Consider the following 27,617-nt stretch of genomic DNA (forward strand, 5'->3'; position numbering starts at 1 on the left):
AGTCAATTCGGTCTGAGAACCTGTATTTACTCGTAGTTGCCGTCTGAGAACACGTAGTATCAGCTGTAGTTACTTGATTATTTAGATATTGTTTACCGTATTTTGTTCTCCTAAATGAACCAGGTATGTTTTGGAATGCAGATGATGCATTTCGTTCATTTGATTACACTATAGAGGGGATTTATTAAATTTATTGGCTTCATTACATTAGAAATGACATGCCGTAACAAAGCACATGTTCACAATTCTCCTGTAACCCGTGTCCCGTAAACTTCTGTGGCCGACTGTACGTGCAGCTTGTTACGTGTTATTTTCCCGGTAATTATGGTTATTTTATCGTTATGCGTCAAAGAAACTAAATATTTCATTATAGGATAGTTCAGTTTAACTGGGTATTTCCTGTAAGCGAAGTGAGTGCCAGTTCTCTTTCCTTTCATGCAGGCCGCAAAATGTTGATAATGTTTAGCGGTGACACTCGCTCTGACGAAATTGTTTCTGAACCAATTGCTGTGTAGTTGCTTCCGAAAGAGTCCACTGCTAGCACTCAAATATTTTAGTTGCTTGCGGCTGGTGTGAGTTTGTGATGGCTTATATTTATCTAAAGCAAGTAGCCATACAGGGCCCGAACCATGAATCAGGACACCCCGAGACGAATAAAAAGGGGTTGGATGGCATTCGACAAAGTCTTTGAAGTCGTGAATGGCAACTCACCGATACCTTTGACAAAAAGAAAAGAAAGAAAATAAAACAAAAGACTAATAGTATATTCTGTGAGTACTAACACATGCAGGCCGAAACTTGGAAGATTATGAAGAAAAGCAAAATGCCCTTAAGTTAATTGCAGCACGACGAGAGACTGAACGTAGACTGGTGCACAGAGCGCGATAGAACAAACTCACACGCAACAAACGCCGCCTCAAGAAAGGACCCTAACACCCACTCCAGTGTGTGTGTATCAACCAGTGAACACCATGCCTGTTCCCAAATGATGGGAATATAAACATTTTTCGAATACGAATAGTAAATGTCGAATAACGAATAGTCAGACGCTGATGCATATATTTAAAACAGCAGCACATATTTTTCGGAGTAATTAACACGCTTGTACTGGTAAGTGAAAAGAATGCAACTTTGTATCACGAACAAATAGGAGCAGCTTTAAACGTAACATTACTAATTGGAATTTAAAAAATCGCCCAAGTATCTTCTGAACATCTTCATAGCCGGATGGCAAGCAATCTCGTCTGCGAGGGTCCCGTTGCAGTCTTTGACGTTGGGACCTTCGTCTGTATATTGTCTCTTGCCAATTCATTGTATTTAAGTAATAATAAACTGAAACTGAAACTAAAAAAAACTCAATCGTTCTAAGGACGTGTAGCTGTTGAATAATTGGTTGTCATTAAATACCTGGTTATCGAAGAATAATCAGAAGTGTGGAAGAACAAAAAAAGAGAGAGAGAGAAGCTGTAGGATTTCTGTGCTGTTATCACATGTATAAGGGCTCGTTGTAAGGAAACTTTAACTGAAAATATAGCGTAGAAGTTGAAGCTACTACGGGACTAAACTTCTAAATACACAAGATGACAGCCTCCAAGCAAAAACTAAAGTTTGTCATGTATGCAGGTTTCCGCCGTGAAACCAAGAACAAGGCTTAATTACCCATTTTGTAGCTGCATTGCTTCAGAAACTTTCGTCAGTCATGCACTGCTGATAATTTCCGATACTTTGCCTAGCAGACAGGGAGCAGTAAGCAGAATTTGTAATACCAGTCGGTTGTAGCAAAGTACCTGGTTAATATCGATATTTGAATATACCGAATAGTTCATTTACGAATGCGAACAGTTGGTGCGTAATATTCGAATTGTGTTCAAAACTTCGAGTGTGCGCCCAACCCTAGAATGAAGTACTGTTTTTATTTTGTTCAACATTTTGTCAAGAAATTGAGGCGTTAGAGGCGGACATGTGAGTTTAGGTTTTTATCTTCCTCGGTTCGGCATAACCACGCGAGCACCTGTTCTGCTCCGGCCATCGCGCACTGCGCAGCAGCAATGCTTATTGGCCACAGCTATACCGCCATTCCCTATCGCGAGATCGCCTACACCGGCGATAAATCCCCCCCCCCCCCCCCTCACACACACACATCCTATAACACCATACGCACGGACGTGGTTTCTATATAATTACACGCATGTTCTCGTATATCCCACGCTCATATCGGATATTAGAGTTGTGGGGCATATGGTTTCTTTTATAAGGGCCGCGACATGGATTATTCACGCCGATGCACCACTCACCGATATTTGTTACAGTGACCTGTCTTCTTCCTTTCTTTGGTTTATTTTATGCGAAGCATATTACGAGGGCTCAACCCAGCTCCTCAGGCGCGGCGGTGACCATGAAATCACGTGACACCGTGACGTCACGACAGAGGAGAAGTGGCTTTGGCTCAACTCTTGCAAGACGGGCTGGGTGGGAATCGAACCAGGGTCTCCGGAGTGTGGGACGGAGACGCTACCACTGAGCCACGAGTACACTGTAAAATAATTTACACCCCGAAGGGTTTTTTTGAGTGTCTATAACTAACCCCCTAGCACCCCTTTAAAAGGGTTTTTAAATGAGCCATCACACCCTTATGCTGGGTATTATTGATTGAAGTAACACCCTTAAGTTGGAAGGTGCTTTGAACAGTATAACACCCTTCGTGTAAAGGGTGCAAGGGTGTTTTCAGGATATTTCTGTGAGGGTGCAAGGGTGTATTGCAGTGTTGAAAGGGTGCAAGGGTGTTTTGAGCAGTTTGTCATAAGGGTGTAAGGGTGCTTTGAAAAGCTTTGTAGAAGCATGCTGCATTGTTTCTAGTGGACGAGCCTGCTTGTGGGGCAAGAAACAAAAGATTTAATACACCAGAGTACGAACAGCTAATTTATTTGTACCTTACTTCTCGTATTCCGCTTTATGAGCTGAAATAAACCTTCTTGCAACACATTTTGGGAGTGATACATTCACATTTAGAAAGAGGTGCTCTAACACACAGGATATATTATATGCTTGCTTGGCGTAACTGAAGTCAAAAGCCCAATAGGCAGCCATCATGGCAGTGGTGCCCTCCTGTGCATCGATGACTCTAGCCAGCTGCCTCTTCTCGGCAAACAAGAAGAGCTCATCAGCAGCTTCAAGGGTATTGCCGCAGTACACAACGCAGGGTGTACATGGCTTGTCTTCATCCTGTAGGAAGACGAAAGTACACTAATCCTTCTGCTCCACTAATATGGGACTACTAAAAGCTTACTCTACTGACAAGACCACAATGCCCTGTTTACTTCCAGAATTGTTATCATTTCAAATGAACAGTGCACATGTGTCGTTTAATAGGCTAACCTCAATCCGTAAATTAAAAGAAATAAATCTGAAATGTAGTCTTTCCTTTGCCTGCAGACCAACACAGTGGCAACATGACTTAAAGAGATACAAAATCATATCTTGTAGGTTTTCTTCAATCCTTTTTGTCGGCAATTTACCTGTAGCCAATTTTCGATTAAATTTATTTTTAGAAGTTACGTACACAGAGAATCAAAATTCAGTGAATTATGCTAGTTCTATGCAACAGAGAAGCTCTTCCAATGAGCGCATTTGCGTTTACACGAATGTGTCAAATGCCGTAGAACAAATGTGATACGATTGCTATAAATTGGAATTATACGTCACTAAAATTATGAGAAATTATACCGATAGTATTATAAATTATGTAAATTGCAAGACATGTCTTACATCGTTATGTGGAACTTTAGCAAACTTACCATATGCACAAACATTGTGTCGACTGCCTTGGGCTCGTTTAAAATTTTGGATAGGAGCTGCAGGATTCGCACAGCCCGTATATCTGAAGAAAAAAAAAACATGAAGTCATGACCTTTTGCCTTCCCAAAACACAATAGAGTGATGCTTCACTTTATGAATTTCGCCTTTCTTTACTACCTTTGTATCAAGCAGACAGAGGCAGCATGCGTGGTACTTGGATTATGTCACTTTGTAATGGTAAATAAAGCGACTTTACATGATTACCCAATAATTAATTTTTAATGCTTTAAGTATGGTATGTATCCATGATGTATTTGATGCACCAGTTTAACAACTTCCAGTTGATAGTACTAGTACAATCTTTGAAAAAGAACAGGGAGGCTCTACCAGCTGTGCCATTAAATGGCACAGCTGATTAGTGACAATGATTAGTTTCAATTAGTGACAATGGTCAGATTTTTAGCAACGAGATGGTCTGCGCTTGAACTGTAAGACCTTCTTTGTGTGTTACTGCTTCTGCAATTGTCAAACAATCAACTGGCAGCTCAATTTGTTCTGTTCGTCGAACCATAGTTACTGTTCAGCATATTTTGCAAAAAGACAGCCAAACAGCGCTACTGCTTGTCGGACATCAGTGACCAGTAATGTCCTATCTCTCCCCACCCCTTCCTTTAAGTTCACTCATGATTCGAATTGGTCTTAAAATAGAAGAGCAGAATTGCAGCTGTGCAAACCTAAATAGCCGCACATCGCAGGCAAATAGGTTAGCAAGCAAAGTCCAATGGAAAGCATATCAAGATTTTGGTGCACACTTGTCACTTACGCTTCCTGCGCCTTGCTGAACCACTTGAAGTGTGGGCCTCAATAACACGCGTTATGTCTTTCTTTTTGGCCCCCAATACTCCTCTCAAAGCGAGGCACTGCGTCTTCTCGAAGCCGCTTTCAACACTTTTTGCGCCATCCTTCTTTATAAGGATGTTGAAGTCTTCAAGGAACTGAAATATAGTTGAAATAAAACATGCACTATACTTTCTAAGCTCACATACAATCAAAACGTCACAGATCGAAACCACCGCTAAAGTAGGCAAGAGTATAATGGACTTCAACTGCAGGCCGATTGCATCAGTGCATAATACATTGCAACTGTAGAGATGAATTGCAAGAATGGACTGACTGCACTGAAAGATGAAGCAAACAAAAACGAATTAGACAGCACCGTTTATGCATATGAGTACAGAGCAGTCCAAGTGTTTTATTCAAGCAGTCGTCTTCCTGCTAGCAATATATCGAGCCCTTCAGTTCCTCAGATTCTCGCTCACGAGCTTACATATACAGTGCAATGCCTGCTGTTGACAGTATTTTCCACACCTGTATGTATGACCGTGAGTGACGATTATTGGGTGACACTCTGACAGCTAAGTTTACTACAGATACACAAACGTCCATGAAAGTGAACAAGAGGAGAGCTGCCACCGTAGCTAAACAGGTATAAAGCATCGCAACTTCATTGCTATCATTGTCATGCAAAAGTTTTGGGTTTTACGAGTCTTTTTTCTCATCTTGATTTCACTTGTCATTAATATTACAGTTGGTTATTTCTTCTGTTCTTTCCTTGATTTATTGTTTATTGGCTTTGTTTTCTTGCAGTATTCTTGCAGTGGGCTTCCCAATAGCTTTTTCCGGTTCATTTCTATCCTTTTTTTTTTATCTCAAGGGGTGCATATTCTGCAATTCGGCATTGTAATGTGGAATATTTGAAGTGGTGGTCATCACTTGCACGAGAAATCGCAGTCTAAAGAAATCAATTATTCACTTCAGGGCACATATTTCAATTGTAAAATACAAACCGAGCAGTAACACGGTCATGTCTACTGCGTACAAACCTAAACACAAACACTACTTTCAAAATGTCAATCCTTAAATAGTGCTACAAATTACATTCGCATTTCAGTTACGCTTCCCAGAAGCCTTCCTCCAGCAGTAGCAGTGGCATCACACAAACCAGTGTGAGATATTTCTCCGACATGCATTTAAAGCACGTAAAATAGGGAGAACTGGACAAACGTGGGGCTCTGTGAAAACTCTATCGAAGCATCCGTGAAGCATCCGTGATTTTTTTAGGCAGGTGATCTAGTTTCGTTGATTTGCTTGAATAAAAAAATACGACATTGCACAAGGTTACTGCAATACATTCAACCATAGCACATTCAGTTATGAAATATTGCCTATTGTGGCACAAGTTTTAAGGACTTTGCATTGAAGTGGCCCTATTGTGTACAGAGCCATCAAACCAGTCAGGTACCAACTCGAAATTTACGCAGGACACAGCTCCCTATAGATCACAAGAAGGTGTTTAAGTAAAGAAGCATTGAATAATGCAAGACAACTGATGCAAGGTGAGCGAGGAGATTTATAAGGTCAACGAAGAAGAATTGGCAGCATGAAAAAGATTTGCATGGTGCGAGGCTCCCATGCGCAATGTGTTCAGAACCCTTTCATATTGCAAAAGCATTCTGCAACTGTCGGAAACAAGGAAAGCCAGAGCTTAGAGCTAACTAGCGTTCCCCCTGTCAGCACCTTGCATGCGAGCTGATAACGCACATACTGTCAAATTTTTGTTGCTCTCACTGCTTAAGAGGAGAATCAGTGGCATAGAAGATGCACAGCTGTAACAAGGGCATACCAAGAGCACTGAGTGCTCTTTGGTGCTCATTAGGTAAAATGATAACATGCCCAAACAGAAAATGATAAAATGTCCTTCAATGATATAGTTTAGATATTTGATGTTTCTTTCACTAGGACCGATATGTTTATGACATCGCCAATAGTGGAAAATTTTGTGCACACTGAATGAAGTCAACAAGAAAAGGACACAAAGACCAGTGCAGGCTGACAACTGAAGTTTTATTCATAAAAACAGCCCATATATACCCACGAGACTCGTCACATGATCAGCACGCATGGACAACAGAGAATCCGTTCCACATGATAACACACATAACATCATAGTAGAACACTATCGTCTAATATTGAGAAAGTTGATTTCACTTTCATACAAAGCGACAGACGGCTGGCTAACTCAGTCTCCCTGTATTCTAGATATGTGCCAAGCTTCTGCAGTTTCTCTTGTCTAATTAGGACTAACATACAAAATAGTGTTTTTTTTTAAACAGTAGTTTACACATGCTCAATGAACGTTGTGCACAGTGCATGGCCAAATGCTTACAGGGCCTTCCCTTCAAGCTGGCCAAGTGTTCTCTTCTCTTAACTTTACATTTATGCATCGGCTAGCCTGACCGACATAGTGATGGCCACACTTGAAAGGAAGTTTATATACCACTAATAAGTGCCAGGTGCATCACGTGCACCAGTTTTGAAAATGTAAACAAAATGTGGTATAGAAAATTTCTTTCACGTGTAGGCAGCACTACCTCGGTCATACTGGCCAAGGCATACACGAAAGGTTAGAGTAGTTGGCCAGCTTGAAGGGAAGGCCCTATATGCATTTGGCGATGCGCTGCGCACAATGTTCATTGAGCAGCGTAAACCACTGCTTGACAAAACTGCTATTTTGTACGTTTGTCCTTACCAGACAAGAGAAATTGTACAATTTTGGCCCATATCTAGAATACAGGGAGCATGTGTTAGCCAGCCATCTGTCGCTTTGTACGATAGTGAAATCAACGTGCTCAATATTAGGTGATAGTGTTCTATTATGATGTTATGAGTGTTGTTATTATGTGGAACGGATGCTCTGTTACCCATGCGTGCTGATCATTGTGACTAGTCCCGTGGGTATACACGGGCTGTATTTAGGAATAAAACTTCAGTTGTCAGTCTGCGCTGGTCTGGGTCCTTTTCTTGTCGACTTCGTTCAGTGTGCACAAAACTTTCCACAATGAAGTCAAACCAACTAGCCCACCTTTCAGTTTTATTGTATCGCTAACAGTATTATGCATGCATTGTTTTTTCTGCGTCTGCCCATTAAAATTCGCGAGTTTGGTACTCTCTGCTTCATCATCACAATAACGCAACATTTGGCAAGCAGAACAATGTGTGCATGGCAATAGCATGGTCCTCAAATGTCTCATTTATATGCATTTATTTTTTTGCGGTGTAGCGGCTGATGTGCTTGTGCTCTAGGAGAAGCACACATACCCGACTGCACTTTATGCATGCAAATAGCAAGATCAGAGGAACTTTCTTGCGCCTGAGAATAATATTTATTTAGAAGTACAGCTAAGCTGCCACGTTACTTGCCGAAACCTCCAAAAGCTTTTCACTGATAGTTCATGACACATGAGATATGTAATGAAAGCACGCACCCATTCTATGTCCGCCAGGTACGGATACTTCTCCATGGCTACCACAGGTGACATCCGGCACAGTTCCTTAACCCTCGCAGAGTGTGTCAGTTGCAGCCTGGAGAGCATTTGCGGCCTGTCAGGGTTTGCCTTTTTACATTCGGCAACCAGCCAGGCTTCATGGTGCGCAAGACTGCAGCTGTCTTCACCACTGGGCACCAAACGTTGTGACTGCACATCGAAACATGAAATGCATCTTCTCAAGATGGAATGGAATGATAGATGTAATTAATGGAATAGCGATCCTTTAACGAGTATTTAGGTAGAACGTGCAGTATGATGCCCTTACCAAAACGGGTCCCACTTTTCCACGCTGCAATACTTCGGGAGCAGCACCATTGGATGTTCTTGGCCGCTTTGCTGCTGTGCCATACTTCTGTCGGTTAATTACCACTCTATCCGTGGCCAGCTTCCGTCGTTCATTTTTGAACTTTTGCCGCAGCATCACAACCCAAGAAGCCTGCAATTTCAAATAATCTTTAAGAAACCAGCATTCCTTCTTTCGCTTTCATGACTGAAGTGAAGCAAGAAAGCCCCTTTTGGTTCAAAACACCTTAGCACATTACCCAAAAAAGAAAAAAAAATATATATACAGTCACTACACAAAACGTATTTCATCCTAGTCCAATGACTGCCGTATAGCACTCAATGCTCTGCAATAAATGACCAACAGAAGACATCAAATTATTGTGAGGATACAGCGTGCCAGCAGCTCCTATAATGAAGTTTGTTCTTTTTGCATATACAAAATTTTTAACAATTGTGACAGCACATTCGTAATATTTTAACTTGATTGCTCAATGAGGTGGACATAAGCTACACGTTACATCAAAATACATAATTGAATAATTCTCGTTCAGTTTTTAAGAAATTACTTTACAACCAATATTGAACCTTATGGCTTGTAGTCAGTGCAATTGCAAGGCATATCTACTTGCAACAAATTATGAGGCGGGTTTGATGTAAAACATGTAACGTTTCACTTTTTAAAGAAAACACCATTTTATGCACTATATAGAGCACAAAAAATAAACAAAACGCCGATGTACTTCTTTGCCCACTTTTGAAATGAATATCCTGAAACTGGTGTAATCCGAGAAATCACTTCAGGTGAATATGCCTTGTGAACTCATTGGCTACAAATTATAAGTTGCAATATGCCCCAAAATGAGTTAAAACCCAATTAGTAAATTTTCTTTCACTGCTGTACATCACAAGAGATATTGGCAAATTCTGTATAGTCTACAGAACACAGCTGGTGTACTTTTTGTAAACTTAATATGATGCATCACGGTTTGTGTTCAATATTTCAGATATTCTCATATAGCAGCAAAGAAAGATTAGGCTTCTGAGTCACATGTTTGGCCAGCTAACATAAGCTCTATGCTGGCACAGCACATAAATACTACTAACTTGTGTTTTTTCCTCACACCTATGAAAATGACTTTAACGGATTCAGTCGCAACAGTTAATTGTCTTCACATATATGACTGGCAGAGTTTGTGGTACTGTGCCAAGAGCGCTGTCTGCCGTACGACGCATCCAGTGCCGTATATCGCGAAAGCGAATCTATCTTCAAAAGTGATCACCAAAGAGTACCGCCTTTGATATGTTGAAAAAGCACTAAAATACAGGATTAACGCAGAACGACCAGGGAAATAAAAAAGAGCATGCACAAATACCATCTAATGTAAAATACTAAGCAATTAAATACCAGGTCTCAAAATAGCTGGCTCTTAATGCTTCTAATGTGCAGCCTTCTTGCTCTGTATGTATTCTAGCTTGGCTAAAATAAGCACTCGCTAGTTACTATATCCTCCACCTTACAGGTACTTTTCAGAGCTACCGAAGGTACGAGGCATACACAAGCAATATCCTTGCGCAGTATCTAATAGTTCCACATGCTACTACTTAATTAATGGCAAAATTAGAGAGTTGTCATCGCTTGGTACAAGATACGTTACAAGAATAGATGATGTGTTAGGACCTTTGCGCATGCACATCATGTACAGCAAAATTCAGCAGCCGCTCAGCAGACGATGCGGTGCAGATGAACACATCTCGAGGGGCATTCAGCCTTCTCATTGGCTAAGGAGTCCAGCAGCTTCCAGCACTGTAAATTACTTGCGATAGTTTGGGTAAGCACTCGCCAGTCTTCCTATGTGACTTCGTTTTAACCTATATTGCCATTGATTACTAACGGCTATTTCATTACATATATGTATATTTAAAGCTTCATCACAAAGGAGATCACTTACTCTGAGCAGATTAGGAAAACAACATAACTCATGCATTGGTATCCCAGCCCAACAACAAAAGGAAAAAATACACAGGTATTCTGCGATACCACTCACATGTCCACTGCCACACGGGTCAGCAAGCTCTGGGTAGCGGCACACTAACATGGATGCAGCGCCCTGGTAAAACTTGTGCGACGGATACCTGCAAAATATTTAACTTTCTGCAATAGTACATCTTTCTAAAAGTAAATAAATATTGCAAGTGATTTTTAAATTTCTGCTTGCAAGTTTACTCACATTGTGTGTGCAATCATTTCTTGAAATAAGGAGTCAACAATCCTTGTTGTGATGTATGATGTTATTGGTATGTTCTCCTTCACTACACCATTGAGGAAATGAAGGTCTGGGAGAGCAAAAGCCATCCCATCATCGTCCTCTTGGCTAAACAGCAACAAACGCAGAATTAATTACTGCTACTACACAGCAACAAAACTGCTCATAGTTCTCATGTTATCAGGGCGAATAACAATGTTTTCAAAGGTCAAGCTACTAAGCGCACCAGTGGTATTATACAACCGTTGTGTAATATGTTGGTATCTGCTCAACAATCTGATATTAGGTTTTACTATCACTCCTTAAAGAGACCGACAACCACTTTTTACGGTACTAGTTTTGAAAGATGTTTAGCGCAATATAAACCTTACTGGTCAGAATGTCCAATGCCACAGTGAAAGCACAAGATGTTCCACATTTTCCGCATCTAAACTTATTGATCTGCAGTCGCGAATGTATTATGAATTTGTATGGGGGAAACATGCTGGAAACATTGATAAGCAAGCGCAATAGTTATTCTACGCTGGCGTTGTTGGGAGCCGGCAGGATCTCCAGGTAGTGCTAGTCATGTCGAGCTGGCACCCATTGATAGCATAAACCGATCGCATTTTGCATCTCACAAGGAGACCAGAGAACTTGGGGTACTTATTCGCAAACTTGCACGCGTACAAAAGCCCTCATGTGCGCCGCCATACAATGAGGGTTGCCACAGCTCACCATGGTGTTGGGGTTTCACTCATTACTACGACAGTAACGCCATCTATGTGTTACATTCTTTTAGATCATAAATTCCACATGAAAAAGCGTAAACACCTAAATAATATGCTGATGTTAAGACATACATCATGAAGGGACAGCGCAAGATGGCAAAAGGCAGGAAAAACACAGAACAGCGCTGAACTCATAACTATGAAATCACAACAAACTTTATTAGAAGGCATACACAAACTTATGTACTACCACCCACACCCACGTGTTCTCCCATCATGGCATAAATGTCAGGGCACAGGCATAGACACAAAATCCTGTAATCTAATGCTACAATATGAGGCAGTTTAAAATTCAAATTCACTGTCATACAAATTTATTGATCGCATGCTTACACAACGCAATCTTTTTTCCCCAATATAGTAGGCTTCAATAATCTCCCTCGTAGACTGATTGCTATGCGCGGAACGTATTGTGGTGTCTTCATAGATTGGAGTGCACCCATCAGAGCAGTGCCGCGCGACATGCGGGTAGGCATTACCCTTTAGCGAGCGCCTATGCTCTGATAATCTAATGTTTAGGCATCGGCCTGTTCCGCCGATATAGACGGGACTGCAGGAAAAAGGAAGCTCATAAACAACTGCCATTCTACAGTGTACAGGTGGGGAGGTGTGCTTAACAGTGTAGCCTTTCCCAGCATGAATGGCGACAACCTGGTACAACTTCCTATCAATCTTACTGCAAATTTTATTCATCTTGTTAGGGGCAGCAGAAAGAACCTTTACATCAAACCTGCCTGCTACATTCCTGAGGCTGTGCGATAGTTTACATATGGAATTATATCTACTTTACTTTTCTTGTCAGCAAGCTCTGGATTATTCATTCTTGTGGGCGCTCCTAATTTTACACGCTTAGCCAGCTTCGGTACAGTCATGCGGATGGCATCCTCCCGAAAACGTGCCGTTCTTAAACGCCTCCAGTTTAAAAAAAAAACTTGGAAGTCTGGTGAAAACAGAATTTCGAAATTGCGGGAAATATAACCGAACAAGCAATGCCCTTTTTTACCAACTTCCAATGTGCAGAGTTAAAACTTAAAATTGTTTTTTCTGACTTTGGACAAAACATCCCGCACACTTGCTTATCAGTTCGGTTAAGCCTTGTATCTAAAAATTGTAGCTCGTTCTTATCTGGCATGCACTTAAAATCTAACCCTGGGTAACATTTAATGAATACTTGAAGTACATCATGAACCATTTGTTGGAAATGAGAATTCTTCACAAAGGCCAGAAAATCATCAACATATCTTAGCACATTGATTGTTTGGTCATCTAGGGTACTATCTAGCATAGGTGCTCGCTAATGGGCAATGCCTACCCACATGTCGCGTAGCACTGCTCTGAGCATGGGTGCACTGCAATCTATGAAGACACCACAACACATTCCGCGCATAGCAATCGGACTACAAGGGAGATTGTTGAGGCCTAATATATCAGGAGGCCTACTATATCAGGCCTACTATCGCATTGTGTAAGCATGCCATCATTAAATTTGCGTGACAGTGAACTTGAATTTTTAAACTGCCACATAGTGCAACAATAGATTACAGGATATTGCATTTATGGCTGCACGTTGATATTTATACCATTGATAGGAGAGCATGTGGGTTTGGGTTGTGGTACATAAGTTTATGTATGCCTTCTCATTTCAGCGCTGTCCTGTGCGTTTCCTGCCTTTTGTCTTCATCGTCTTGCGCTGCCCCTTGAAAATGTTCAACCAGTAGCAACTCGGCCAAATGTCGATTCTTCTACTTAAGCAATACACATGGTGCACCTAATATTTGCCCTATGTACAGAAATCATGTTTACGTAGTCAGCTGTCTACTTTAGTATAAAGGTTCCACTCCAAGGTGGCACTGTATGCCGTTTTTCTAGACATTCTGGGCCCCTTTATATTTCCTGCATAAACCATGAACGGCATGCTCAATTCAAGATCTATGAATTATCACCGTTTCAATTCCATCCACATTTCGTGGCATGTTATGCGCGGTTGTCGGTCCCTTTAACTTGCTCTTAAAAAAGTTTATTGTGTAAACGAAAGTGTGCAGCACACAAAGCAAGTTTGTTAGCAGAAAAGTGGTTAGGTTGAAATGTTGCAAACAAGCATAATTTCAAGCAACCAGAACTGATATTGACAGCTACGTTTTACTGCTCTGAATTTAATATACTCGATGTCCTATACACCAAAGCAAGTTTCCCAGTGTTGTCTGCAATATAACACGCATGTAGCATATTGTCGACAATACCAGAAAACTTCCATCACAGCGGAGCACTCTTCATGTTGACTAAATCCTATCTCGGTTTGCTGCTGCTGCATTATACCAAATACATATTGCAAATTCATCTATATAGCACAGTAGAAATCAGAATCCAATTTTCCAGACCCGCCCATTGTGGAAATTATGTAAGCTAATTGTGATTTCACAATACCGCAAAAATTATTGCAGATACACAAGCAAAGCAAGGACTGGTTATACTTTAGTAAGGTTAGGCATGGGAGCCATGCTCAGCACTCTGTACCTTGAAGCGATGTTGAAACTTCTATCAAGGCTGCTTGCTGAATTCTCTGGACCATATAAACTCGGCTCCTGCAAAGAGCAAATAAGTGTCGTTGGTCTGATACACAATGCTATGACACACAAAATGGAATTCAAACAAACTTTTACTTAAACCTAAACTTGTGCCACCATGACATCTCACCGACTAGACTGTCACTGATGCAGTCCATGATTTGAACGATCATAGTCATCAGCCCATTTTAAGTCCCCTGCAGGACGAAAGCCTCTCCCTACGATCTCCAATTACCCCTGTCCTGCGCCAACCGATTCCAACTAGCGCCCGCGGATTACCCAATTTCATCGCCCCACATAGTCTTCTGCCGTCCTCGACTGTGCTTTTCTTCTCTTGGTACCCATTCTGTAAACCTAATAGTCGAACGGTTATCTAGCCTGCGAATTACATGACCTGCCCAGCTCCATTTGTTTCTCTTAATGTCAATTAGAATATCGGCTACACACGTTCACTCTGGGATCCAAACCGCTCTCTTCCTGTCTCATAACATTATGCCTAGCATTCTTCGTTCCATCGCTCTTTGCGCGTTGCTTAACTAGTCCTCAAGCTACTTTGTCAGTCTCCAAGCCCCTGTCTCATATGTCAGCACCGGTAAACTGCACTGATTGTAAACCTTCCTTTTCAATCATAATGGTAAGCTTCCAGTCAGGAGCTGATAATGTCTGCCATGTGCGATACAACAACACATTTTTATTCTTCTATGAATTTCCTTCTCATGATCAAGGTTCCCTGCGATTAGTTGACCTAGGTAAACGTACTCCTTCATAGACTCTAAAGGCTGTCTGGTGATCGTGAACTCTTGTTCCCTTGCCAATCTATTCATCATTATCTATGTCTTCGGCATATTAATCTTCAACCCCACTCTTCCGCTCTCTCTGTTAAGGTCCTGAACCATTTGTTGTAACTCGTCTGCAATATTGCTGAACCGAACAATGTCATCGGAAAACCGAAGGTTGCCAAGATATTCGCCGTCGATCCTTACTCCTAAGCCTTCCGAGTTTATTAGCCTGAATACTTCTTCCAAGCACGCAGTGAACAGCATTGGAGAGATTGTGTCTCCTTGTCCGACCCCTTTCTTTAAAGGTATCTTCCTACTCTTCTTGTGCATAATTAAGGAAGCTGTGGAAACTTTGTAGATATTTCCCAACATATTGGCATAAGCGGTCAGTAATCCTTGATTATGTAATGACTGTTGGTATCTCTAATGAATCAAATGCCTTTTTCGTAATCTATGAAAGCCATAGAGAGAGGCTGATTGTGCTCTGCGGATTTCTAAATAACCTGCTTGATGACATGGATGTGATCCATTGTAGAGTATGCCTTCCTGAAGCCAGTCTGTTCCCTTGGATGACTAAAGTCCAGTGTTGCCCTTATTATATTGCAGATTATCTTGGTGAATTTTTTATATAACACTGGGAATGTAGTCAAGAGTTCGACGAAAGTTCGTCTTGTCGTACGGGTCCCGAGACGTTTCTGTGTTATTTTCACCTTGACTTCGTCAGTGACCGCAATTTCTTCATAACACTGGGAGTAAGCTAATGGACCTGTAATTTTTCAATTCTTTAAGTCTCCCTTCTTGTGGATTAGTCTAATGTTTGCATTCTTCCAGTTTTATGGTACCCTCGCAGTCAATAGACACTTCGTGTAGAGACGCCAGTTTTCCATGCATTATTTCTACTCCATTTTTGAAAAAATCGACTGTTATTCCATCTTCTCCTGTCGCTCTACCCCGTTTCATGTCTAGCAAGGCCCTTCTGACCTCATCGCTAGTTATAGGAGTTTCTGTACCCTGCTCATTACTGCCTCAAATGAAGGCGTTCCGACTCCTCTGGGTACTGTACAGGGATGTATATAATTCTTCCACTGCTGTTACCATACCGTCGAGATTGCTGATAAAACGACCCTGTTTATATTTCTGTGCATACATCTTGGTTTATCCTATGCCAATCCATCAGTGCAAATATTGTCATTCTGTACTAGTGTCCCAAGGATCACTGAAGGATGCTCGAGCAACTTAACAGCAAGATGCATGCATGACGCACAAGACAAGGCCTTTTCCCAACTTCAGGTATAGGGGGCACACTCAGTGGTCCACCTGGAGCACTCTGCCTTTTTAAAAAATGAATTTGCACAGCTAGTGCAGATACTAGAACACATTTAAACTGCTGCCTCTGTATTGACAGCATGAACTGATTTGTTTATTTGACAACGACTTCTATCTACCTCTTAGGACTGGGACACCTGAATGTAGAGAATTTTAAAGGAAAGTTTTATTTGATTAACAGCTGTGCCATAAACAAGATGAGCTGGGAAATGGAGCCAAAACGTCGCAAACCTGGCATTCTCACAACTACCAGTAAGCAGAAAGATGCAAATGCGTGAGCGACTCCTCTCAAGTCCTGGATCACTTTCTAAATCGTAGCCCTACCTGTTTTATAGTTCAATGCGTAAATACAGGCGTTAACTTGAATGGTGCACCCCTGACTCCTGTTTGCTTTTACACGCAATTGGAATCGTGTGCACACAAAGTTTGTTACAGGCTACCAGTTGGGTCAATGTATCGCAAGTGTACCAGTTCGCTTGTGTTTAACGAACTTACCTGCGGAACTGATTCTCAAATACGTTGGAGCGGCAGCCCTAAATTAAATGTGAGGATTTGGATTATCAGACATGCGGTAGTGTGGGCCTCTGGAATAATTTTGACCACCTGGGGTTCTTTAAAATGGACCTAAATCTAAGTAAACAGGCATTTTTGCATTTCGACCGTATCGAAATGCAGCCACCATAGCAGGGATTTGGTCGATTGACCTCGTGCTTAGCATCGCAACACCATAGCCATTAAGCGACACGGCGGGTATCGGCAATCTTTTATGACGGTTATAATTGTTTTAAAGCTATATACATCGTGTTCAGCCAGGAGAAAGAAACAGAATGCACGCAATGATAAATTTCACGAAAGAAAAACTAATTGTGCTATAAGAAGTAGTGTAGAATTGTGGGCTTCTTAGGTATGTATAATAGCTGTTCGAAAAAATGCATTTTGACGTATTGCGGCATTGATTAGGCATTGCAGCAGCATGGTTTGTTATAAACGAGAAAAATGTTGTTTAACTGAACAATCATCGTGTTGCACAAACATTCACTTATTTCACCTTTGCTGCACCGCAAATCGGTCAACATGTTAGACGGGCTTGCTTCCCACAAGCCCGAAAGATGAAAAAAAAAATGTAAAAGGCAAGCTAGTCTAACATTCTGAGCGATGTGCTTTGCTGCAAAGGTGACATATTTGTGCGTCACTGCAAAGGTTCAGTTCAACAAACTTCGTCTCATTTATATCAAAGCGTGCTATAAATGGTCCATATATCTCTGGATCGAACCCCGACCACGGCGGCTGCATTTGAATGGGGACGAAATGTGAAAAACCTGTATCCTTAGATTTAGGTGCACGTTAAAGAAACCCGGGTGGTCTAAGTTTCCAGAGTCCCCCACTATACGGCGTACCTCATAATCAGGTTGAGGTTTTCGCACCTCAACCCACATAATTTCATTCTGATCGAAATGCTCTACATACTATATTTTTATTTCGACTGCTGAAATGTGTAGTAATGTATGGTGCAATAAAAATCGCAATGCATCTGTTGGTAATTTTTATCTGTGCCTTGGAATAAGAAAACTGCCAGTAAATTATTTGCAATAGTAATGAAAGATTGGTGCCTTTATACTGCAGTATTAGGTATGAATAATAATCTTGTAAAATATTCTGCATAGCATACTTTCACTTGCGCGTGCAAAGTTCTGAGTGCCCTCATGGCATCTTTTTTTTTTCAGAAAAGGATCTCTTGGCATTCAGGTGAAATACCGCGATTTTTATAATAATCTAAAGTAGTATTCCTTAATGTGAACTTGGCTATCAGGGTGCCCAGGTGCATAAATCTGCATTGCATTTTTCACAATTAAATTGAACAGACCCCCGCAGGGGCGTCTGCGTAAGCAGGCGTTTGGTGTGTTGCGACACCACGGACCCGAGCACATGAGGGTCGGCCCCTCCCGCGTGTAGCCGTACGCGGCTTAGCCGTGTCCGGGGAAAGGGGGATCCTGGAGGTTGAGCCGATGCTGGGTGATCGGACCTTTAAGGCCCCCCGGCGGAGGCAACACACCTCTTTGGCCTCTGCTTCACGTAGACGGCACCCCCGGACTGACCCACCCGGGGGAAATCGGCAGTCGCCTTTTCCTGTCTCTCTCTTCGCACACCTTCGTCTTTCGCTTTCCCTTTTAGTCTTTCCTGTCTTCTTTTTCTTCTGATAACTTCCAACATTCCTGGCGGCGAGGGTTAACCTGGTGTGCTATGACCTACCTTGGTTATAACATATGTGGTTATAGCGAGGACGTACAGTTGGCATGGCAGGGCTTGTTTCACCACATACCTTGCCTTGTCCCCTTGTTGGGCTCGGTGGTGGGTGACTGGCGTCGTCGCTGAATACTCAACATATCTCATGGGAACTTCCAACCCTTTTTCAACCGATCGTCCCTCTAAAAGGGGGCGCACCGATGCAACATTTCAATTTTCTCTCAAAGCCACTCAGACATTCCCGAAATTTCACGTTGTTCACAGTGAAAAACCTGACAAGAAGGCAAGAACGATTTCACCATTCGTTGTGGCGAAGTATCTCACAGAGACCATTGGAGGCGGTTATAAAATCACCAAGCTGGCCAGTGGCGACTTATTACTCGAATTGAAAGACAAAACACAACACGACAAGCTAACGAACCTGGTAGAACTTGGAGACATCCCCGTCGGTGTAACAGCACACCGAACCATGAATTCGTCCAAAGGCGTAATTTCTGACATTGACTTAATGGACTTGACCGAAGAAGAACTCCTGGAAGGATGGAAGGACGAAAACGTCATAAACGTACAAAGAATAAAGATCAGACGGGACAACAAAGAGCTGCCAACTAAGCACCTGATAGTTACCTTTGGCTCTAGCACATTACCAGAGACATTAGAAACTGGATATATCAAAATCAGAGTACGACCGTACATCCCCAACCCGCGACGTTGTTTTAAATGCCAGAGGTTTGGCCACGCTTCCCAGAGCTGCCGAGGGCGGCTAACATGTGCGAAATGCGGCATCAACGATCATTCTGCAGATGACTGTAAGGCTGAGCCCCGTTGTAGCAATTGTAATGGTGGCCACCCTGCATACTCTCGAACATGCGAAGTCTGGAAAAAAGAAAAAGAAATAATTGCGATAAAGGTCAAAGAAAACATAACTTTCAGAGAAGCAAGACAACGCATCTCATCAACATTTACAAAGACCGCATCTTTCGCCGAAGTGGTACGTCGGGGGGCAGCACCACAACGGCACTTGGCGGACGCCAGCACCACGCATAGCGAGCGTGCGGCAACGCCACCCGCCCCCACGGTGGGAGCAGCGAAGGCTGCCCTACCTCTCCCGAATTTGACCACAGTGGAGGCCTCTGCTAGTGCTGGCACCAGTCAGCCCAGCTCCGAGGCCAAGAAAAACCCACCAACCACCAGGATGGTGGGCTCCAAGGCCTTGTCTTCCGAGACAAGGCTTTCACGTAAAACACACCGCTCGCAAGAGCGGCTGTCCAGTGCCTCTCAAGAGGCCATGGACACAACACCGAGTCAGAAGGCGCAGTTGACGCCGAAGGAGCGGCGCGACTTTGTCGACCGCTCCAGGAAAGACAAAACTCCAATTACAGGGCCTCAAAAGGGCGCTGTAAGCTAAATCAAGTTCTCTTTGACACATAGCACAAAATTTATTTTAATATGGATACACTAATTATTCAGTGGAATGTCAGAGGCCTGCTCTGCAACCTCGATGATATCCAAGAAATCCTTAATGATCTAACTCCAAAAGTGCTGTGTGTCCAAGAGACTCACTTGAAATCTAAACATAAACACTTCCTTCGTAACTATGTTATTTTTCGGAAGGACCGCGATGATGCTCTCGCATCATCAGGCGGTGTAGCCATCATAGCTGACCAATCTATAGCCTGTCAACACTTACAGCTACAAACACCCCTTGAGGCAGTGGCCGTTCGTGCTGTACTTTTAAATAAACTCATAACCATTTGCTCATTATACATACCGCCGCATTTTCAGCTTCACAAACAAGAATTCGAAACATTAATAGATCAGTTACCCGAACCATATCTTGTGCTTGGAGATCTAAATGCACACAGCAACCTATGGGGCGACTCGCGCTGCGACGCGAGAGGTCGCTTGATTGAACAGTTCCTTTTTTCTTCAGGCGCATGTCTTTTGAATGGGAAGGAGCCCACGTATTATAACATGGCAAACAAAACATACTCCTCAATAGATCTTAGCATAGCATCTCCTACTCTTCTACCTTACTTTAAATGGAAAGTTATTAAAAACCCATACGGCAGTGATCATTTCCCTGTAGTTCTAAGCACACCAACGGCTAATGAATGCCTTCCACAATTACCTCGCTGGAGAACTGACTCGGCTGACTGGGAAACGTTCAAAAAGCTTGCGTGTTTATCCTGGGACGACATGTGTGCTTTAAGCATAGACGCTGCGGTTGAATATTTTACGGCTTTTCTCCTTGACACCTCCTCCAAATGTATCCCTGTAACAAGTGGATTGTCCACAAAACGCCGTCTTCCGTGGTGGAACGATGACTGTCGAATAGCGCGTAAAAAGCAGAACAAGGCATGGGCTTTACTTCGGGATTCTCCGACAGCAGAAAATCTAGTCAATTTCAAACAGGTCAAATCCCAGGGTCGGAGAACGCGGCGACAAGCTAGAAGAGAGAGTTGGAGAAAGTATATATCAGGCATTAACTCCTACACTGACGAAACAAAGGTTTGGAATAGAGTTAATAGAATAAAGGGTCGACAGTCTTACTCTCTGCCTTTAGTGAATACTCAAGGCGACAGCATGGAAGATCAGGCGAACTTACTTGGCGCACATTTCGAACAGATATCCAGCTCGTCGCACTACTCTGAAACATTTCAAAGGTACAAAAGGCAAATAGAAGGACAACCATTAGAACGGAAAAGCACAAAATACGAGGCATACAATAGACCCTTTTGCATGGCAGAGCTTCAGGCAGCGCTAAACAGCTGCAACCAATCTGCCCCCGGATGTGACCGCATCCTATATGAAATGCTTAAACACCTGCCGCCTGAAACACAAAAAACCCTTCTTTGTCTCTACAATTCTATATGGTCGTCCGGCCGCATTCCCTCTGCTTGGAAAGAGGCCATCATAATTCCTATTTTGAAACAGGGTAAGGACCCTTCCTTGGCAAATAGTTATAGGCCCATAGCATTGACGAGCTGCTTATGCAAAGTTTTTGAAAAGATGGTAAACAGTCGCCTGGTCCACTATCTAGAAATAAACAAGAAATTAGACCCATATCAATGTGGTTTCAGAGAAGGCAGATCGACGACAGATCAGCTTGTGCGCGTGGAAATGTACATCAGGGATGCCTTTGTCCACAAACAACTTGTATTATCAGTATTTCTTGATATGGAGAAGGCGTATGATACTACGTGGCGCTTCGGGATCCTTCGGGATCTTTCTGCAATGGGCATTCGCGGCAACCTGCTGAGAATAATTGAAAGCTATCTCTCTAACAGGACATTTCGTGTTAGAGTGGGCAACGTACAGTCTCGACCATTTTTACAGGAGACAGGTGTACCGCAGGGTGGAGTACTGAGTTGTACGTTATTTATTGTTAAAATGAACTCCCTCCACACCGTACTGCCTCGAACACTCTTCTACTCCGTCTATGTGGACGATGTACAGATAGGGTTCAGGTCATGCAATGCTAGCATTTGCGAGAGGCAGCTACAACTTGGCTTGAATAGACTCTCAAGGTGGGCGGATGAGAATGGTTTTAAATTTAACCCCCAAAAAAGCACATGTGTCTTATTTTCAAACAGGAGAGGTGTACTGCCACAACCAGACATTAATATTAATGGAGAAAGACTAACTGTTAGTCCTGAACACAAATTCTTAGGTATTATCCTGGACACAAAGCTTAACTTCATTCCCCACTTAAAATATCTTAAAGAAAAATGCCTGAAGACCATGAACCTCCTCAAGCTGCTCTCTCGAACAACTTGGGGCAGTGACAGGAAGTGTCTCCTTAGCCTGTACAAGAGCCTCGTACAATCACGCCTCGACTACGGAGCCGTGGTGTACCATTCCGCAACAGAGACTGCGCTAAAGATTCTTGACCCAGTCCACAACCTCGGTATACGACTGGCAACAGGCGCCTTTAGAACTAGCCCTATTGAAAGTTTGTACGTCGAGGCCAACGAATGGTCTTTACATCTACGCAGAACATTCTTAAGTTTTTCATACTACACTAAAGTAAAATCAGACGCCGAGCACCCATGTCATTCCATAGTTAGCGACCTGTCCACTTCCAGACTTTACACTAACCGCCCACGTATTAGAACTCCTTTGAGCTTGCGCTTGGAAGCAATGGCAGAAGAAACAGACATCCATATCGCAGAAAATATCCTTATGCCTCCCACTCGCCTGCCACCTCCTTGGGAATGGCAGACCATGCAATGCGATATCTCTTTTGTCGAAATAACAAAACATGCACCAGAGGCACACTTACGGTCACACTTCTTCGAACTGCAAGCGAAGTACTGCTGTGCCGAGTTTTATACAGATGCTTCCAAGTCATCTGCAGGTGTCGCGTATGCAGCTCTTGGGCCAGTTTTTTCCACCTCCGGTACTCTAAATCCCAACACAAGTATTTTTACGGCTGAAGCGTACGCAATACTTTCAGCTGTAAAGCACATCAGACATAAAAACCTGAATAAGGCGATCATCTTCACAGATTCATTAAGCGTAGTAAGGGCTTTAATGAGTTTTCGAAAACATAAAAACCCTATTTTTAATAATCTATACACAGAACTATGCTTAGGCTTAACATACAACCAAAACATAGTCATATGTTGGGTGCCTGGCCATAGGGGCATAAAAGGTAATGTAGCTGCTGACGAAAGTGCAACGTCAGTCGTCTATAATGAAACGGATGTGAATAAACCCATAGCAGCTACAGAACTTAAGCCATTGTTACGCCACAAACTGAGGAAGCACTGGCAGGACCAATGGGATAATGCAGTAGAGAATAAGTTACACCTTATCAAACCAAAATTAGGGAACTGGATATCTGAAAGAACAGCAAGACATAAGGAAGTGCTTCTTTGTAGGTTAAGAATAGGACATACTTACGCCACTCACTCCTACCTTTTGACGGGAAGCGAACCTCCGACATGTACCAAATGTGGCAAGAGGCTTACAGTTATCCATGTTCTTATACAATGCACAGAAATAGAGGCAGAAAGAAAAAAGCACTTTCCCTCTGCTTATCTCCAACACACACCGTTACACCCAGCCTTCTTTCTCAGCAATGAACCCCTTTTTACTTTTCAATCAGTATTAAACTTCCTAACTGAAACGGACACCTTACAAGTGATTTGGCCAGGCTACCTGTAGCACGGCCTCCACCAGGAGGTCGTAGCTGCAACGAAACCATTATTTAGAGCACGTGTCTCCCAGCCCTTGCTTTCAAGGCCTTGCTGAGGCACTAGTGCTACAGATTGTACATATTTTACTGATCATCCCTATCTCGTGGAACATCTATTGTCATCGGAGAAACGATCAATCACTGTCATTTTTAATATGTAGTTATTCTTATTTTACGCACTTTAGAGCGAATAAAATTTAGGTCTTTTTACATCTTCATTGCACCACATGCATGTTTTGCACATTTTAGTGAATATTTTAGGCCACTATACAGCCGTGTTTTATTTCTCCTCGCATTTAACTGTCACATATCATTGAGAAGCACTAATCATCGACATGGCGCTCTTTGGCCACATCTGGCCCTTGCGCCAAAAAACTCTACTAATCAATCAATTAAATTGAACAGACCAAGCAGCCCATCTACACACATAAAACAAAAATTTAACAAAATATGCAGAAACAATAGTTAAAGGGTACTGCAAGGGAAATCATACCATTCATAGGAATCAGCTGCTGACATTCACCATTAGCTTCACCACAAATGTAAAAGCTATGGGCAGATACTGCAGTGCCTACAGTGACAAATGTGGCCAGTGTCACAAGCAATCAGCACATACTTTTCATTAGGAGCTCAACTGTACATTCACTGTGCAATACTACATTGCAAAATACAAGATAATCCAACAATGTATAAAACAATGCACTAGTATTATTATGACCAGCATTTTTGAAAATTGCAACCTGCAATGTAAAACCCTCTCCAACCAGCTTTACACAATTATATACTTTATTTTTCCTTTGAAAAATACCATATTTACTCGAATTTAATGCACACCTTTTTTCCGATAAAACGGGCCCAAAAATTGCACGCGCGTTAGAATCGAGTACGACCCTAAATCCACGTTACCATATCGCCATTGGCAATCGAAAAATTGCCTCTTCCTACGCGCTTCTAGCCTAGCTGCCGTAACTTCCTTCATGTGCAGACTTCCATGTTGTACGTGTAACCAGGCGCTGGTGTAACCTAGTCTGCCGCCTGTCTTCCCGTTTTCTGCGTTTATTCAATCAGCTGGAGGCGCCAACTGCGAAGACACGCCGAGTCATCATGATGCCGCATTTAAGGAAAGTTATGTGCGCGGAGACGGACGGAAATCAGGCCACATCACGAGCGTTTGGAGTTCCTGAAACTTGCGTGCTGGAACCCGCCGTGGTTGCTCAGTGGCTATGGTGTTGGGCTGCTGAGCACGAGGTCGCGGGATCGAATCCCGGCCACGGCGGCCGCATTTCGATGGGGGCGAAATGCGAAAACACCCGTGTGCTTAGATTTAGGTGCACGTTAAAGAACCCCAGGTGGTCGAAATTCCCGGAGTCCTCCACTACGGCGTGCCTCATAATCAGAAAGTGGTTTTGGCACGTAAAACCCCAAGTATTATTATTATTATTGCGTGCTGGACTGCCGCAAACTGAAGAATATTTTCGCCAGCAAAGCAACAAGGAAGGGTATCAGAGGACCGAAGCAGGGCCGCTTCGCCGAAATAGAAGAGCTGCTTGCGGTATATGTGCAAGAGCAGTGACCGGCACAGCGGCTTGTCACGAAAGATCTGCTCAAAGTACGGGCGATTCAGTTAGCCGTGCAGGAAGGGGCTAACGCGGAGTGACTCCAATATCATGGGTTCGCGGTACTGAAATATTTCTATCTCTGCTATTAATGAGGCGACTTGAAAAATTTTTGCGGCAGAACGCTCCCTAGAGGACAAGTAACTTCCAGTGCATAACGAAAATTTCCTATAGGGCCTGGTGAGGGACCCTTTATTGTGACATGCCTCAAGCAGTTTGCGTGCTTTTTATCTCTGCTCTTGCCAAGAGCTTTCATAATGCCAACGTGTGGCTTGCACTTGTCCAAATTGGATGTCGCAGTACATATTATCATTAGATACCTTTCATTAGGCCGCTGCTTCCTGCACATGGCAGGTGTTAGCCCTGGCGTGCCCAGTTTGACACAAATGCCAACAACACAAGAATGAAGGCACCATAATTGTTTCAATGTGCAGCACTCACCTCTTCAATGCATACTTCTGCCTCATGTACTGGCTTGACAACTCGCACAACAGCCATATCAGGGATAGGATCCTCGTCCAACAAATCCACAAAATCATTGAAGTCTTTGTCAAAAATCTGTAGAAAATATAATATTCTGCATCAGAAAAACAATACGACACGAACCACAATATTCAATTTTGACCTGCGTTATGATCCCAGAAGACTCAAGAGCTGCTATCATGTCTTACCGGCTCCTTTAGATATTTAGCTAGTTGTACAATATTTACATCCCTTCAACAATGCACAGTGCTATAATTTATAAAATTTGCTCTATCAACTACCTTATCGCACTTGCATCCCTTTAAAACACTCTCAGTGCTCAGCGATTCAAACACAATAATTCGCCCGCAAGGTAGCCGATGCTTTTTGCGCCATAGATGGGATCAGAGTGATCGTTGGGAGGCCAAATGCGTCGCAATGAGTCACGACAAATACCCTTACCTTCATCGAACACTACAACGCACAAGTTCGGTGTCCCCAGCTCCCAGCGCTGGGGCAAAAAGCATCGGCCGCCATGCGGGCTCATTATCATGTTTGAACCCCTGAGCATTGCAAGGTGCTGTAAAGTACCACATTTCTGTCTTTCCACAAACAGTATACTAAAATTGTCACAATGCGCCAGAGAATCCAAAACAGTAATTTCTCATTCGCAAGCTTCTCTGTTGACCGGGACTGTGAATTGTATTACATGAATATAAAAGAATAATGAAGCCTCATTTTTTATGAACTGAGAAGTACACACATTCCCTCTCAATTTGTTTAGAACTAAAAAAAAGTTATATACGATTTCCAATACTGTTTTAAAGTTTCAGTTGTTCAGAACGTTCTAACCATAGGTCGGCCTAGTGACTCAACACTACACTCATCGCCGACTTCACGGGATTGAGATACAGCGTTAATGAGTGCCGGTGAGTGTGAACTGATCCGTACACGAGACTTAATGGGAATACGAACGAGTGTCGGTGACAGTTACTTCAGTGTGAAATTGAGCGAGTGTTGGCGTGTGCGAGTAGATGCATGTGTGAGCAAGTGCCAGTGAGGGGGAGTAGACCGAGTATGAGCGTGAACGGGGGCTGCAGGTGTGACGTGGCTAAGAACACGAGTGAGTGCTGGTGAGTATGAGTGGCTGGGAGCGGTAACGTAAGTGCACATGGGTGTGAGTATACATGGCCTGCTTAAATATCGGTGAACAAGTAGGAGAAAATCGGCTTATTCAGCCGACCTACGCTTAAAACGGTTAAAATTCGTGAAGCTTACCTGAAATCTGTCGGTATCAAAGTTGATCTCTGCAGCCAGAAGACTGCAAACACTGGCAGATGCCTTGAGAGCACGCAAATTGGGCTCCTCTGTAAGCCGCATCTTCCTCCGAGCCCCATTGGCACCCACAGTCACTAGGCATGTGACAGCAGTCATGTCACCTCGATGAACGCAATCGAGCTTTGCAAAAGCGGACTGGCGTTACAGACGACGCAGGTGCAGTGAGACGTTGAAGTGATGCAGATCGTCGCGAAGCAGCCACTACAACGCTTTGAAATGACGAACCGCACGACTGGGTCTTATAAACCATCCTCACCGCCATGCCGGCCATCTTGAAAAGTGGATGTTGGTGCTGATTGGACTGCCTTCTTTGGACCGAGCATGCGAACGCAGGGAGCGAGGGGAACGAGGCCTGCCCAACACACTCACACTCGCGCGCACACGCACAGATACAAAAAAGGCCGACACACAAAAGAATAAAAAAGGGAAAGCAGGCCGTTCAAGTAGGCGCTACACCGATAGCAACCCCCCCCCCCCCCCCCCCCTTGGATGAAGCTGACGTATGCTGCCTGAAACCTACTCTCCCTTTCCCCCTCTATTCCCTCATCTTTCATCCCCCGCCCCCATCCCTAATACGCTGCGC

At 43.0% G+C, this 27,617-nt stretch overlaps 2 protein-coding genes across 4 annotated transcripts in view; one reads left to right on the plus strand and one right to left on the minus strand.

Annotated features, from left to right (window-relative positions):
* Positions 1-27,617, plus strand: part of LOC139048040 (sulfotransferase 1B1-like) — a 362,107-nt gene that overhangs the window by 67,913 nt on the left and 266,577 nt on the right. The window lies entirely within an intron of this gene.
* On the minus strand, positions 2,906-27,491 carry LOC135907468 (uncharacterized). The gene is made up of 10 exons (XM_065439168.2): positions 26,975-27,491; positions 25,676-25,792; positions 14,017-14,084; positions 10,697-10,840; positions 10,514-10,601; positions 8,449-8,619; positions 8,121-8,330; positions 4,619-4,790; positions 3,795-3,877; positions 2,906-3,222 (listed from the first exon to the last, which is right to left on the minus strand). The coding sequence occupies exons 1-10, from the start codon at positions 27,128-27,130 to the stop codon at positions 2,932-2,934; spliced, it is 1,500 nt and encodes a 499-aa protein (XP_065295240.1). The 5' UTR covers positions 27,131-27,491; the 3' UTR covers positions 2,906-2,931.

This window comes from Dermacentor albipictus, chromosome 7, assembly GCF_038994185.2.
Source record: "Dermacentor albipictus isolate Rhodes 1998 colony chromosome 7, USDA_Dalb.pri_finalv2, whole genome shotgun sequence".
In the NCBI taxonomy this organism is placed as follows: domain Eukaryota; kingdom Metazoa; phylum Arthropoda; class Arachnida; order Ixodida; family Ixodidae; genus Dermacentor; species Dermacentor albipictus.

Bases quoted from the DNA above. Each gene is read 5' to 3' on its own strand.
- LOC135907468 (XM_065439168.2), bottom strand. From the start codon at position 27,130: ATGACTGCTGTCACATGCCTAGTGACTGTGGGTGCCAATGGGGCTCGG. The intron at 25,793-26,974 runs GTAAGCTTCACG...TATTTTCTACAG, and splicing joins TTGATACCGACAGATTTCAG to ATTTTTGACAAAGACTTCAA. The intron at 3,878-4,618 runs GTAAGTGACAAG...TTTTTTCTTCAG, and splicing joins TTCAGCAAGGCGCAGGAAGC to ATATACGGGCTGTGCGAATC.